This window comes from Cricetulus griseus, chromosome 2, assembly GCF_003668045.3.
Source record: "Cricetulus griseus strain 17A/GY chromosome 2, alternate assembly CriGri-PICRH-1.0, whole genome shotgun sequence".
NCBI classification, from domain to species: Eukaryota; Metazoa; Chordata; class Mammalia; order Rodentia; family Cricetidae; genus Cricetulus; species Cricetulus griseus.
Window position 1 is genome coordinate 36,022,905 of NC_048595.1, and position 15,831 is coordinate 36,038,735.

Consider the following 15,831-nt stretch of genomic DNA (forward strand, 5'->3'; position numbering starts at 1 on the left):
TTATCCTGTGAGTGTGTCCATTAACTGATATTTCATTGACACAGTGATAAGTTCTAACTTTAAAGATGTGATCCTTTCAAATATAAAAAGGTCTCTGGGAGGAACTGAAAATTTGGCTCATCAGTTAAGAGCACTTGCTGGTATTCCCTAGGACCCAGGTTCAACCCCCAGCACCCACATGATGGCTCACAGCCATCTATAACTCCCGTTCCAAGTGATTCAACAACCTCTTCTGACTTACCCATGTACCAGGTACACACATGGTATACATACATACAATCATACATACATGCAGGCAAAATACTCATAAGCATAAAAATAAATAAATAAATTTTAAGTCTCTGAGAAAGCTGGAGAGATAGTTTGGCAGTTAAGAGCATGTACTGCTTTTGCAGAGGACTAGTTTGGGTCCCAGTGACTACAACTGGCTATAACTCCATCTCCAGCATATCTGACGCCCTCTTCTGGCCTCTGCAGGCACTTTCATTCATGTCGACATACACGCAAATAAAAAGAAAAAAGAAAATTTTAAGTCTCTGGGAAATAAAAGACAAAATAATCCAGAAGTAGCCAAGACCAAAGCATACATACATAAGTTCTTAAGCACTGCCTTCCTCGGGGTCTCATTCGCTCACTTTGCAGTTTGTCAGCCTCTCAGGTCAGGTGTTCAGATGCCTTCTCACTCAACCAATACCATTAACACATTTGAGGAGAAGGGAGCCTTTGTTTTTTGTCTTTTTTTTTTTTTTTTTTTTTTTTTTTTTTGCAGATTTTTTATTTGAATTAGAAACAAGATTGTTTTACATCACAATCCCAGTTCCCTCTCCCTCCTCTCCCCCCTACCATCCCCCTCCCACTAATACCCTACCTATCACATACCCTTTCTGCTCCCCCTGATGGTGAGGCCTTCCATAGGGGGTCATCAGAGACTATCGTATCCTTTGGGATAGGGCCTAGGCCCACCCCCGTGTGTCTTGGCTCAGGGAGTATTCCTCTATGTGGAATGGGCTCCCAAAGTCCACACCTATGCTAGGGATAAGTACTGAACTACTACAGAAGGTCCCGTAGATTTCCGAGGTTTCCTCAATGAAATCCATGTTCCTGGGGTCTGGATCAGTCCCATGCTGGTATTCGAGCTATCAGTCTGGGGACCAAGAGCTCCCCAATGTTCAGTTCGGCTGTTTCTGTGGGTTTCACCTGCCTGGTCTGGACCCCTTTGCTCTTCACTCGTCGTCCTCTGCAACTGGTTTCCAGTTCAGTTCAGTGAATAGTTATGGGTGTCTGCTTCCACTTCCACCAGCTGCTGGATGAGGACTATCGGGTGGCATATAAGTCAATCATCAATCTCATCAGGGGAGAGCATTAAGGGTAGCCTCTCCTCAGTTGCTTAGATTGTTAGCTGGTGTCATCTTTGTAGATCTCCAGACATTTCCCTAGTGCCTGATTTCTCTGTAAACCTAAAATGTCTCCCTCTATTATGGTATCTCCATTCTTGTTATCTTCTATTCTTTCCCTGACTCAACCTTTCTGCTCCCTCATATCCTTTGCACCCCTCCTTTTCTCCCCTTCTCATTCTCCTAGCTCCCTCCCCCCTCTTCCCGTGCTCCCAATTTGCTTGGAGATCTTGACCCTTTGCACTTCTCCAGGGGACGATGTATGTCTCTCTTAGGGTCCTCCTTGTTTACTAGCTTCTCTGGCAGTGTGGATTGTAGACTGGTAATCCTTTACTCTATGTCTAAAATCCACATATGAGTGAGTACATAGCACATTTGTCTTTTTGTGATTGGGTTACCTTGCTCAGGAGCCCTTGTTTTTACCAGGTGCTTCATGTCACTAAAGTAATTAAGAACCAGTCTCCTCTAGACTCCTCTCAAGAGTAGTATTAATGTAGCTGGGGGCCCAGAGCTAATGACAAAACAGGACTTTGGTTTGGGTCTAGAAAGAGCAGGGAATTTCAGGGACCAGTTGATCTAGGGACATACAATTCAAACTGATCATGATTATTACTGCCAAATGCTAATAAATCAGTCCCTGTACCTTGGAAGATATAACTCAGTAGGCAGTCGTTACAGTGAGTAAGTTTTATTTAAATATGTTAAAAAAGTAATTCTATCTATAAAAAATCTCTGATTTCAAAATGAATACTTAAATATAAACATTGTATAAGAGCAACTTGAGAATGTCAAATTCCCATGAAAAGCAGTTGTTTGTTTCTGTACAAAAGATAAAGTTCTGGTGCTGTAAGATGGCTCATCAGGTGAAGGTACTTGGCCACCAACCATGACTGGAGAGAAACTTCACATGCACACCATGGCACAAACATGTCTACATGCACACAAAATGAATAAATAAAATGTACTCAACTGGTTTGTATCAGGCCCTAGTCACCCTTAGTACTAGGGTGGAGATTTCTTTCTCTCTTATTTTTTTGAGACACAGTTTCTCTGTAGCTTTGGAGCCTATCTGGAACTTGCTCTGTAAACCAGGACAGCCAATGCTACACAGAGAAACCTGTCTCAAAAAAAAAAAAAAAAAAAAAAAAAGTTTGAAAACAATAAAGGAAGATACCCCCAATATAATTTTTTTTTTTTCCTGAGACATGGTTTCTCTGTGTAGCTTTGGAGCCTATCCTGGCACTCACTCTGGAGACCAGGCTGGGCTCAAACTCACAGAGATCCGCCTGCCTCTACCTCCCGAGTGCTGGGATTAAAGGCATGCGCCACCAACGCCTGGCTCCCAATATCAATTTCTAAACACATGTGCATCTATATGACAAATTCATACATACAAATATGCCATAAATATACACATGCCAAATGAAAAGAAAAAAAAAGTCAACAAAATAAAGAATAGCTTTCTTTTAACATTTTTCTTAATGGTGAGTTGGGAGATTCCTGGAAAGATGACTCAGTGGTTAGGAGCACATAATACTCCTTCTAGAGGACACAGGTTTAGTTCCTAAGAGTTCATATCTGGCAGCTCACAACTACCTAAAACAGCAGCTCCAGTAAGATCCAGGGCCTCTGGTCTCTAGTCTCCATGGACCCTTGTCCTCTGTGCATATACCCACATGCAGATGCACACAAATACAAAGTACGTTTTTAAAAGAATCAAGAAATTGGGCTGGAGAGATGGCTTAGAGGTTAAGAGCACTGGCTGCTCTTCCAAAGGTCCTCAGTTCAATTCCCACAACCACAACCACATGGTGGTTCACTACCATCTGTAATGAGATATGGCGCCCTCTTCTGGCCTTCAGGCATATATACTGACGAACACTATATACATAATAAATAAATCTTAAAAAAAAAAAAAAAGAATCAAGAAATTGATAGGTAAGCTGTTGGATCCTCAACATATAGTTCCACATTTCTTCCTGTAGGTAGCCCTGTGCAGTCTGGTCCTATTTAACCTACCTACAGAAGGAAATTTTGTAAACCGCCTTTCTTTTCTGTGTAGGCTCACGAGCGCTCGGAGAGCTCAGATGTAGCCTTTGTGATGCAGCTGGTGAAAAAGTTGATGATTGTCATTGCCCGCCCAGCTCGTCTCCTGGAATGCCTGGTGGGTCGAGGTGGAGGGTTGACAAAGGTGCAGGTGGGGAGAGGGGAAACGGGCAAGACCATTAACATTTCTGTTGGTGAATTACTTTTTTTTAAATATAATTTGCAAGTACTTGGGGGACTGGCAGTAAGAACTATTAATAGTCAGGCCTACCCCATGCTAAATCAGCTATGATTGGATATACACCAGGAGTGTTCCAGGCTGACCACCTGAACATATCTGACAGTGCCACCTGGCTAAAAGAATCCGACCTGTAACAGGTGACTAGGCTAAGCTGTCTTGAAGTCAAAAGCTCTTGTGCTTATTTCTAAAATGACTAACTATGCTATCCTTAGGGAATCATCTAGAGGTGACCTACAAGACCGCTTTGTTCCATGATCTGTAACTGCTGTTTCTGGATGTCTAGGAGCCAGATTTCTTTCCCCATAGTATGTGCTTTAATGCCAAGAAAGGCAGCAGCATATGCTTTTATCTCTCCCCACTGACCACCTCTTTTCTCTGGTGTAGGAATTTGACCCTGAAGAATTCTATCACCTGTTAGAAGCAGCTGAGGGTCATGCCAAAGAGGGACATGGAATTAAATGTGACATTCCCCGCTACATTGTCAGCCAGCTGGGCCTCACACGGGATCCCCTAGAGGGTAAGCATGCTGCTTGGTGGCTATAAAAAAGAGATTTAGCATAGATATGGGCATAATGTGACCTCAGGGGTCTCAGGACTGCAGGAGATACTCTGTAATCTCTGCAGTTACATGGCCCGTTCTTCGGAACCACTGTTCACATTTGCCTGCTGTGTTCTAGACAGGCTTCCCTTGGACCCAGCTAGGTTGGATTTAGATCAAACAAGGTCAACAAGAAAGGGCCATAATCCACATTTTAAAAAATTATCACCCTGTTACATAGTAGCCTCTCCTATTGGCCACCTTATAAGCCTTCCTGTTTAGAGTTTATCTGGTTGCTTTAGAGTTTAGCTCTGTTCTTCTGAACTTTATGATGATCCCTGTGTGACTGTTGGGCTTCCCTGTCCTGTTTATTAGTAGTTCTTTCCCTGTCATGCCTGACCCAGTAAGTAAAGTAGTCTTGGCCTGAAGGGTGGCTACTGAAGCCTCCCTTAGCCTGTTATCCAGGAAATGCCCCAAGTTTGAGAGAAGCTTTTCTTGATTGTGCCAGGTCGTGTAAATGGCACTGGACTTCTAGAAACGATAGAAAAATAGCACTTGGCTTATTTCCCTGTCTAAAATCTATACTTTACTGATGACAGAACCACAGGACTAGGTTTATATTTTGGGCTGATACAGTTAAGTATTAATACCTACTGCACATGTATCTGTTGTATGATCTGAGGGTATTGTTGAAATGCTTGTGATTGCTATGCAATTTTCTCTGGTATCACCTTGCTGTGTTTCTAGAAATGGCCCAATTGAGCAGCTATGACAGTCCTGATACTCCGGAGACAGATGATTCAGTTGAGGTAAAGATCCTGAGCTCCTGCTACAGTTTTGCTTTAAAAGAGCATCTGGGGACTGGAGAGATGGTTCAGGGGTTAAGAGCACTTGCTGCTCTTCCAGAGGTCCCACGTTCAATTCTTAGCACCTACATTGGTGACTCACAACCAACTTTAACTCTAGTTCCAGGAGATCCAATGCCCTCCTCTGACCTTCATGGATACTAGTCACACATACATACATGTGGGCAAATACTCATACACATAAAATAACAATAAATAAGTCTTTAAAAAAAACAAAACAAAACAAACGGAAAAAAAAAACAAAGGAACAGCTAAAGGGATGGGTGTTGTAGTTAAAAAGCTATGCTAGAGAAAAAGACGCTATGCAACAAGACTCACAGAGGAGGCTTATTGGGAGAGGAGAGGGGGCAGAGACTGGTCCCTGGTGACAAGATGGTGGGGGAGAGAGGAGGGGAAGGGGAGGTGTGCAAGGCCTGCCTTTTAAAGGGAATATAGCAAATGTGCACAGCGGGTGCTCTTGTGGCTACAGCTGAGGACATATCCTGTCAGGACCCTAAGGGCAGGCCAGTAAAGATGCCTGAATACTTACAATGGGGAGTTGGTGCTGCCAATAATGAGAAATTATGTGGTTCCTGGGAAAGAATGAGCAGGCGCTCATGAATGCCCAGCTGAGACTGGGATGCATGGGTTCTCCAAGTATGTGCTCTGAAGACATACCTACTGCCTTCCTTTTCCTTTGTCTTCCAGGGTCGTGGGGCATCTCTTCCAAATAAAAAGACCCCATCTGAAGAGGACTTTGAAACCATTAAGCTCATCAGCAATGGCGCTTATGGGTAAAGGCATGGGTCAGATGGAGGCCAGGATTAGAGTTGAATCGGCCCTTGGTTTCTTCCTTCTGAAAGTGTATGATTCCCAATCCCCTGGGCAAAAGATACCTCAAGGTGGACCCACTTCCTCCTTGAATTCTCCTGGAGTGTCAAGAGTTCAGTTTTCATTGCCCAGGCAGGAGACCCACCTGTCATGGTAGCAATCCTCTAAGTTCTGGAAACATTGAACTGGGTCCTCAGGACCTGCTCTGTCAGGGAGAGTTAATTGGGCCAGAATCCCAGATTCTTCTCACTAGTAGGCCTATCCCCAAGATTTTTGTTGTTCTGTGCACATATAGGGGATGAAGAGGCAGTTTGGGGTTATGGAATGTACAGTTGAGGTGCTAAGAGCCTCTGGGTGCTGGGCTGGGCTGGCTGTCTTCCCCAGGGCGGTCTTTCTGGTGCGGCACAAGTCCACTCGGCAGCGCTTTGCTATGAAGAAGATTAATAAACAGAACCTGATCCTACGGAACCAGATCCAGCAGGCATTTGTGGAGCGCGATATACTGACGTTCGCTGAAAACCCCTTTGTGGTCAGCATGTTCTGCTCCTTTGAGACCAAACGTCACTTATGCATGGTGATGGAATATGTTGAAGGTACTGGAGGGGCATGGTCTGTGTAGAAGTCAAAGTGCAGTCTGGGCCTTTGTCCTAATTAAGGACAGCTTCTTTGTAGAATAGTGAAGCTTCAGGCTCCAGCTTTTGAGACCTCTTTGTCATCAGTTTCTGCTTAGGAACCCTGAGACTGCTGGCCACAGTGAGCATATAGCTCCACAAGGAGAAAGATGGACAGATGTAGTAACCCAGCAGTTAGAAAGTCTCTTCCTCAAAGTCAATGCAAACAGGGACAGAGGTTTTAGGTGGCAGCCACAGAAGCCCAAGGTAGGGCTCCACCAAGATTGCCCCAGCTGATGACTTGTAAAGGGAACATCTCTACACCTAGTCAAATACTCTAGCAAGAGACTAGAAGAACAGCGTGGGCAGAGCCCTGGGGAGGGGCAAGCGGTAGTTTTGCAGTGGTCCTTCCTTGGACCCCCTCACTCTGTACAGCTACAAACATATTTTCCCTAAGGCTTAAAGCTGAACCTGTACAAAGCCATGTTTTTACTTCAGTGGGTATTTGCTGGAGGTTTACATTTTACTTTAGTAAGTGAACAAACACGAATGTTTTAGCAGATGAATTTGAATACAGTATTCCCATCCTTAAAAAATGTAGTCTTCCTGGGCGGTGGTGGTGCACGCCTTTAGTCCCAGCACTTGGGAAGCAGAGGCAGGTGGATCTGAGCAAGTTCCAGGACAGCCTTGAAAGCTACAAAGAAACTTTGTCCGAAAAACAAACAAAAAAATAGTCTTATATCTATGTCATTATGAAGGTATTGATTCCTTCCTTCTGTGCCCTAAAAGATAGTATTGAAAGTCACCGGCAAATCCATTTCCTGCTTCCTAGTAGGTATCTCCCACCCACACTAGTAGCAGAAGGGCTGGAGTCACAGGCTCCAGCATTAGGGTATTGTGTGAGGCTATCTCCTTAGGGACTGCAGAGCCTGAGAACTGGCTGGAGCAGGGTACTGGAACATGATAGCCAGCCTGGGCTTTTCACAGGGGGAGACTGTGCCACTCTGCTGAAGAACATTGGAGCCCTGCCTGTGGACATGGCGCGTCTGTACTTTGCAGAAACTGTGCTGGCTTTGGAATACTTACATAACTACGGCATTGTGCACCGTGACCTCAAGCCTGACAAGTATGCCCACTGTCTGTTTCTATTGTTCAGGTCTTCCTCTTAAGTCTCTTGATAAGTGGGACAAACAAAACATGTTTGGATTATCTTAGAATGGCTACTAGGGAACAGAAGAAACCAAGCAGAACAAAAGAATCAGCACATCTAAGAATGGCTCTAGAAAATAGCTTTTGGGCCAGGCTGTGGTAGCGCACACCTTTAATCCCAGGGCTTGGGAGGCAGAGGCAGGTAGAACTCTGTGAGTTGGAGGTCAGTCTGGTCTACAGAGTTAGTTCTAGGACAACCAGGGGTATACAAAGAAGCCGCGTCTCAAATAAAACAAATAAATGAAGTCGGGACTTTGAGAGTAATTGGGAATCACCAGAATAGAGAGGTGGCAGGGTGAAGCCCTTAGCATCAAGTAGAATGGCCCAGGCAAATTTGGTATGTAAAGCAGCCTCTGCTTTCCAGTTTCTCCCTCCCAAGTCAAGGATGAAAAAAGATTTCATCAGTCCCTTGGCTTATGTGGGGGTTGTTAATGACTACAGCAGCTTCCTTAGGATGGTTGAGATTCCATTTCCTTAGGAACAGGAATCTCAGCCCTGGAGGAAGTCTTTTCTGCCAATCCCTGTCCAGGTGTGGAATGCAGGTATAACAACAGAGATGGAGTTGTAAGGAGAGCCCAGCTCCCAGTTTGTTCGCCTTGGTACCATGTGGAGGCTGATACTAAATCAGTACTAAGGGACAGCTGGGAATAACTCCATGGTTTTATTTCTGTGGTCTCACAGCCTTCTGATTACATCCATGGGGCACATCAAACTCACTGACTTTGGACTTTCTAAAATTGGCCTCATGAGTTTGACAACCAATTTGTATGAGGGCCACATTGAAAAGGATGCCCGGGAGTTCCTAGACAAGCAGGTAGGAAACATGGGGAAAACCTTGGGGGTTGAAATTCAGGCCTCAGAATAAGGCCTTGGAGATATTTGCTTATAATCTGTGCCTGAGTATTGAGAACCCACCTTTTTGCCTTTAGTTTCAGGGAAGCATTGAAATAGGTAGCACGTTTGGAAAACAGGGTGAGCCCTGTAAAACTGGGTATAAAATTTCCCCTGGGATTTGGATGAAATAAGTGTCTTAACTGCTGATATATCTTCATGTGAGGTCAGCCTGAGGCACAACTCTCCTGGGTGTGTTCTTCTTGGAATATACCTCCACTCTTCAGCCTTTCTATTTCAGGTTGTAATGACCACAGGTGACTGGTAGGTTCTGTTCTGGGGACAGGAACCAACTCTAAGACCAGACCCAAAGAACTAGAGTTTAGAGAGTGATGTTTTTAGGCTAGAATTGGATGTTTTGATTAATTAGGAAAAATACAGAAACCCTCCTGACCAAGAGCTTTAACTCTGGGACGCTGGGATTGCTGTTGGTCCTGTTTATCAGTTAAGGAAAGCTGCCTCTTCATTCAGAGACTTCTCTACTCCAGCCTCAGGGTACTGAGCCAGCCTGCTTTCTCTGTGCTCAGGTATGCGGGACCCCGGAATATATAGCACCTGAGGTGATCCTGCGTCAGGGATATGGGAAGCCAGTGGACTGGTGGGCCATGGGCATAATCCTGTATGAGTTCCTGGTGGGTTGCGTCCCTTTCTTTGGAGACACTCCGGAGGAGCTCTTTGGGCAAGTGATCAGTGGTAGGTACTGCCACCCCGGGTCAATGTGAAGTCAGGCTGTATACATACAGCTGGGAGGCTCTGGCGCTTTTTTCTGAATGTGTGTGTATGCCTGGTAGGCGGCATATTCATGTCGTTTTTGTATCATGGTGCTCTGGGCTTATATCTGTGCGTGTGAGTTCTGTGTCTAGAGTAAAATGGCAAGTGAGCTGGAGCTTCAGGAGCGGGAAGTCACTGTTCCCATTGCCCACACTGGATCAAAGAACAAGCTGTGTTCTGGGGACTGTGAGACTCCCCTAGGAGGGGAGGAACCTATAGGACTTTAGGAACCGGGATCCCAGACAAGGCTTTGAGGAGCTCTAAGCCCAGATTTTTCCCTTATACTGTCCTTTTTCTACATCTCCCTACTCTGCCCACGATGTTTCCTTTCTCTTACCTGTGACCCTTCAGATGAGATTGTGTGGCCTGAGGGCGATGACGCGCTACCACCAGATGCTCAAGACCTCACTTCCAAACTGCTTCACCAGAACCCACTAGAAAGACTGGGCACAAGTAAGTTGGGCTTTTCTCCCGTTTCTCACACTTGGAAACGGGTCAGGGAGTGTAAAGTCCCTCTTGATCCTAAAACTCTGCCCTATTCCTGTAGGCAAAGAAGGAAGACTCCTTGAACTGAGACTTCCCAGGCCTACTTTCTTGTAGTCTAGCTTCTCACATGACTCAATGACCTATACTCCAAGCAGCTCATCTTGTCCCCCTGCCCACTCTCTGTCTGCAGGTAGTGCCTGTGAAGTGAAACAGCACCCGTTTTTCCTGGGTCTGGACTGGACAGGACTTCTTCGCCAAAAGGCTGAATTTATACCTCAGCTGGAGTCAGAGGACGACACCAGCTACTTTGACAGTAAGACTGCTGGTGGGGTGGAGTGAAGCATGAGCCTGTATTTGCCAGGAAATACCTATGCATCCCTTGGTCAGGAGCAGCTGCTCAGGGCCCTGCTGGTACCACCAGGATGCCACCAACAAGGGCGCTGAAGTTAATTAAACTGTGTATTTGGTCTAGCCCGTTCAGAACGATACCACCATGTAGACTCTGAGGATGAAGAGGAAGTGAGTGAGGATGGCTGCCTTGAGATCCGCCAGTTTTCTTCCTGCTCTCCAAGGTTCAGCAAGGTGTGACTAAGGAAGCCCAGGTTGCTGGGGGATTGGGAGAAGAGAGCCTGTTGAGGGACATACCTAGGGCAGGCTCAAGGAATTTTGATAGAACCACTTCCAGAAAAAGAGATCAGAGGGCTAGGGTTACATACAGAAAGAGCTTCTAGGATCACTCAGGCCCTGCTAGAATCAGGTCAGCAGAACAGCTTCTGTAAACCAGCAACATGGATGGAAGAGGGCATAAAGGCTGGGGACCCTTTGTTCCTTGGAAAGTATAGCTGTCAGAGCCATACCATGTGTCTCCTGTGCCCACAGGTTTATAGTAGCATGGAGCGGCTTTCCCTGCTTGAGGAACGCCAGACACCACCCCCAACCAAGCGCAGCCTAAGTGAGGAGAAGGAAGATCGCTCAGATGGCTTGGCAGGGCTGAAGGGCAAAGACCGCAGCTGGGTGATTGGTTCCCCCGAGATGTAAGCACCCAGGGCTCACCAGGGTGGGTAGATCAAGTCATCCCTCGGTTGTCATTTGGAGATGTTGGAGGGGTGGGTGTCGATAGTTAAATGACATTTGCTAGGGAAGTCTGGCAAAATGTCTGTGACCATAAATTATACCACTAAGGTAGTCTCAGCAGAGGCAGGAGAGGGAAATGACCTGGGCCACTTTACCCTGTAGTACCTGGGCCTTCTGTTTCACAGATTACGGAAGCGATTGTCCGTGTCTGAGTCATCCCACACAGAGAGTGATTCGAGTCCTCCAATGACAGTGCGACACCGTTGTTCAGGTCTCCCAGATGTGCTTCGTTGCCCTGAGGAGATCAGTAGCATCCCTCGGAGGCCACAACAGGAGGGTATATGGGTCCTCACACCCCCATCTGGAGAGGGGTCAGCTGGGCCTGTCGCTGAACGACCACTGGAGAGGCAGCTGAAACTGGATGAAGAACCTCCTGGCCAAAGCAGTGGGTCTTGTTCAGGTGTGGCCCAGAGGATGGTGAAAGGCATAGGCCTTTCACTACAGGGAGGGAGGGTTAGCTACATTGTAGGTCTCATTATTCACTTGGGCCTACAGCCATGGAGAAAAGAGGCCGCAGGACCCCACAGCTGGCTGAGGAAGCTGCCGCCAAAGCCATCAGTGACCTAGCTGTGCGTAGGGCTCGTCACCGGCTGCTCTCTGGGGACTCTATAGAGAAGCGCACCACTCGCCCCGTCAACAAAGTAATCAAGTCTGCTTCGGCTACAGCCCTTTCCCTTCTCATTCCTTCAGGTAAGGCCACCAGGGAACTAAAATAAAATTCATAGGAAGGACATTGGAGGCTGGGGATCTACAGGAGTCTGTGTGCAACAGGTACCTATGTGTGCAAGCAGGTGTCTGAGAGACTGCCTTCTTACCATCCAAGCAGGGGTCTCTGAAGATTTGTGTTGATGTCTGTGATGTGCATGTGTGCACCAGAGGGCAGGACTGTATAGTGGCATAAGAGGGGCAAAGAGCTAATGCTTACATCACCAATGTTAAAGGTGCTTGACCTTGAATTGAAGACCTTGTCAGGAAGCCCTGAGTTCTTCATTTTTAAAATGTGGCCGTATGGGGCTGGTTCCATTCCAACACCCCCACACAGACGTACATCCAGTGGACCCAGGTTCCGTTCCCAGCCCCCTTTGCACATGCAGGCAAAACACCAATTCACATAAAATAGAAATAAGTCATTGTTTTAAAATATTAAGTGGATATAAAAAATGAGGTAATTTTGAATTTAAATGCTTATGATGTGCTTACATAGTCCATTATACACACACAAGTGCTAGCTCACCATTTACCTACAGCCCAAAAAGTTCTGTACAGTTAAGGATGCTTTGTGAATCAAGTCCTGCAGGAACGATGCTCTTAGCCCTAGCTCTGTCCATGACTAGGAGTAGGCTGGGATCATGGCTAGGTCAAGATTTCTGGTCACTAAGTCTTGGTTTCTCCTCTAGAACACCACACCTGCTCACCATTGGCCAGCCCCATGTCCCCACATTCCCAGTCATCTAATCCATCCTCCAGGGACTCTTCTCCAAGCAGAGACTTCTTGCCAGCCCTTGGCAGCTTGAGGCCTCCCATCATCATCCACCGAGCTGGCAAGAAGTATGGCTTCACCCTGAGGGCCATTCGTGTCTACATGGGTGACTCAGATGTCTACACTGTACACCACATGGTGTGGGTATGTCTGGCCAGGCAGAGCTGTTGTCCTCTAGCTTTGTTACTCCTTCCTTCCCTTTACCAGAGCCTGTCCACCCTTTCTTTGGTCACTGCCCACATTACTCACAGAAACCAAAGGGTGGCGGGTCAAGGGATCACAGCAGCAGAGCCACAGTCCAAACTAAAGAGTCTTCTCTTCCTGTGCAGCATGTGGAGGATGGTGGTCCAGCCAGTGAGGCGGGGCTTCGTCAGGGTGACCTCATCACCCATGTCAATGGTGAGCCTGTGCATGGGCTGGTCCATACAGAAGTGGTGGAGCTGGTCCTGAAGGTTAGTGCTGGAAATGCTGTCTGTGTGCGGTGTTATGGAGGCCCCAGACTTGGGAGCCTGGGCTAGCTATAAGGGGAGCGTGAGTGTCAGGCACACACACATGTAGCATTAAGGGCAGGTGTCGGGACATGAAGAATTTGAATGTGCAGTACAGGAAAGTTTCTCCATGTGGTAATTGCCTTTGTTGGCCAAGGCCCAATGACTCTTATAAATTGTGAGACAGATGAGCAGGACAGAAGAGGTGCTGCTCTATCTTCCCATTCCCAAATCACTCTGGGGTGCCCCTGGAACCATTGTCTATCCTGTGAGGGAAAAGAGCACTTGTTTAGATGTGCATGTTGGTGTGTAAGAGCAAGACAAGAAAATAGCCCCACACTTGGTCAAAGTGTCATGCTTCTCTCTGCTTGGCTTCTCAGAGTGGAAACAAGGTATCGATATCAACAACACCCTTAGAGAATACATCCATCAAAGTGGGCCCAGCTCGGAAAGGCAGCTACAAAGCCAAGATGGCCCGAAGGAGCAAACGGAACCGGGGCAAGGATGGGCAAGAAAGGTGAGACAGACTTGATCCAGAGGTCTACCAAGTGAACCTGAGTACTCACATTTGCTGTGGATCTGGGCTCCCCACTTGGGAGTTTTCTCTGCCCTGTGCAACTCAGTCTTGCCCTTACCTCTACAGCAGAAAAAGAAGCTCCCTGTTCCGGAAGATCACCAAGCAGGCCTCCTTGCTACACACCAGCCGAAGCCTTTCTTCCCTTAACCGCTCCTTGTCATCAGGAGAGAGTGGTCCAGGCTCTCCCACACACAGCCACAGCCTCTCTCCTCGATCTCCTCCTCAGGGCTACCGGGTAGCCCCTGATGCTATGCACTCAGGTACAGGGAGCTCCCTGAAGATCAGAAACCACCCCTTTGGAAAATAGGAATGAACCCGAGCCCTCTGCTTCCCATAGGCCCCACTCTAGCCCACCCTTGAAGAGCCAGAAGTTTTGGGAGGAATTGATGGGGGGTGGGGGTGGATTAAGTGGACTCTAGTCTACCAGCAGTGTAAAGTGGACAGCCCTAGGGCATTCCAGTGCCACTCAGTCACTTCTAACAACTAACACTGAGGTGCTGTTTTCTGTTTCTTTCCATCCATCCCTGCCTCTAACCAAAGTGGGAGGGAATTCATCACAGAGCAGCTCTCCCAGCTCCAGTGTGCCCAGTTCCCCTGCGGGCTCTGGACATACACGGCCCAGCTCTCTACATGGTCTGGCACCCAAGCTCCAACGCCAATACCGCTCTCCACGACGCAAGTCAGCAGGCAGCATCCCACTGTCACCACTGGCCCACACCCCTTCTCCACCAGCATCAGCAGCAGCAGCAGCCTCTCCTCAGCGCTCCCCATCACCTCTGTCTGGACACGGAGCCCAGGCCTTTCCTAACAAACTTCACCTGTCTCCTCCACTAGGTAGGCAGCTCTCACGGCCCAAGAGTGCAGAGCCACCCCGCTCTCCACTGCTTAAGAGGGTGCAGTCTGCTGAAAAGCTAGCTGCTGCACTGGCAGCTTCTGAGAAGAAGTTAACCCCTTCCCGCAAACATAGTCTTGACCTGCCCCATGGTGAGCTAAAGAAGGAACTGCCACCCAGGGAAGCCAGCCCTCTGGAGGTGGTTGGACCCAGAAGTGTGCTATCTGGGAAAGGGCCACTTCCAGGAAAAGGAGTGCTGCAGCCTGCTCCTTCTCGGGCCCTTGGGACCCTCCGGCAGGATCGAGCTGAACGCCGAGAGTCACTGCAAAAACAAGAGGCTATCCGGGAAGTAGACTCCTCAGAAGACGACACTGATGAGGAGCCTGAGAAGAGCCAGGCCACACAAGAGCCAAGATTGGCCCCCCAACCAGAAGCTGGCCAGAATCTACCCACTAAAGGTTCAGGAGAGGGAAGGGAAGAGGACACTTTCTTGAATAGGGATCTAAAGAACCAGGGTCCTGTACTCTCAGGCCTATTGACAGGGGTCATACTAGGTTCCCCCCAAATAGAAGTTCCTGGACTTTCCCAGAGGAGGGTCTGGAGATCACAAACCTTTGAGGAAGCTACCAGTTCCTTCCAAGCCCCCAGCCTGAGTACGTCTAGGCCCACAAGTCCAGCCCCCTCTGAAGGCTGCTGGGAGGTCCAGCACCTCCACGCACAGGCACCAGCTGCACTTTGTCCCAGCTCTTCAGAACTTTGCCCTACCAGTTGCTCTGCTGCCACCTCCACCTCTGGAAAGCCAGGAACGTGGTCCTGGAAATTCCTTATTGAAGGTCCAGACAGGGCATCCCCAAACAAGAAGATAACAAGGACAGTTGAGCCAGCTAACACCCAAGATTTGGAAACCACAGTTCCAATTCTTCCAAAGAACCTGTCTCATGAGCAGGAGAAGCCACAGTCACCTGGTGTCCCTGGGCTAACCTATCCACTTGGTGAGGTCTCCAGGCAAAACTGGCTATGGGAGTCTGAATGTGAACAATTGAAGAAAGAAGAGCCGGCCCTGAGCATCATGGAAGTGCCTGATGTGTCAGGTGACAAGAGGCAGGACATTGCATGCCGAGCCTGCCCCCTCAGCCCAGAAACCGGGCCCAGCCTGCCCTGGAGAAGCCAAGAACCTGGGGGCCAACAACAGCATCAGGACTTGGCACTGGCATCAGATGAGCTTTTAAAGCAAACATAGCAGTTGGGTTTGCACTCACCTGTGTAATACACCCTCCTAGAAATCATCTTGGCCTTTGTTTGCTTCTTTCTATTGGTCATGTGTATAATGACTCTAGGTCTGGGGCCTATTACTACTGGGGTTATAATGACTAAGTTTCCACTCTCTGGAAGAGAACTCAAACCAGCTGCATTTCTCAGACCATGAAATATCTGAGCTCAGACATAAGTGGGTGCTG

General features: G+C 47.7%; 1 protein-coding gene across 8 annotated transcripts in view; it reads left to right on the forward strand.

Moving 5' to 3' along the window:
- Mast2 (microtubule associated serine/threonine kinase 2) overlaps window positions 1–15,660 on the forward strand; it is a 141,630-nt gene extending 125,970 nt beyond the window's left edge. For 5 of the 8 annotated variants that reach the window (XM_027402541.2, XM_027402537.2, XM_027402540.2 and 2 more), the window contains 19 exons: window positions 3,457–3,558; window positions 4,066–4,198; window positions 4,967–5,028; window positions 5,773–5,858; window positions 6,280–6,488; window positions 7,494–7,632; window positions 8,397–8,529; window positions 9,134–9,299; window positions 9,729–9,830; window positions 10,054–10,176; window positions 10,336–10,445; window positions 10,743–10,897; window positions 11,123–11,397; window positions 11,493–11,687; window positions 12,395–12,621; window positions 12,807–12,929; window positions 13,346–13,482; window positions 13,609–13,802; window positions 14,083–15,660. In XM_027402541.2, the coding sequence (XP_027258342.1) occupies window positions 3,457–3,558; window positions 4,066–4,198; window positions 4,967–5,028; window positions 5,773–5,858; window positions 6,280–6,488; window positions 7,494–7,632; window positions 8,397–8,529; window positions 9,134–9,299; window positions 9,729–9,830; window positions 10,054–10,176; window positions 10,336–10,445; window positions 10,743–10,897; window positions 11,123–11,397; window positions 11,493–11,687; window positions 12,395–12,621; window positions 12,807–12,929; window positions 13,346–13,482; window positions 13,609–13,802; window positions 14,083–15,614 (4,203 nt within the window). In that variant the 3' untranslated portion in view covers window positions 15,615–15,660. The remainder of the gene's footprint in view (window positions 1–3,456; window positions 3,559–4,065; window positions 4,199–4,966; window positions 5,029–5,772; window positions 5,859–6,279; window positions 6,489–7,493; window positions 7,633–8,396; window positions 8,530–9,133; window positions 9,300–9,728; window positions 9,831–10,053; window positions 10,177–10,335; window positions 10,446–10,742; window positions 10,898–11,122; window positions 11,398–11,492; window positions 11,688–12,394; window positions 12,622–12,806; window positions 12,930–13,345; window positions 13,483–13,608; window positions 13,803–14,082) is intronic. The other 3 variants (XM_027402538.2, XM_027402544.2, XM_027402539.2) reach the window with 2 other exon arrangements.
- Window positions 15,661–15,831: the final 171 nt, after the last annotated feature.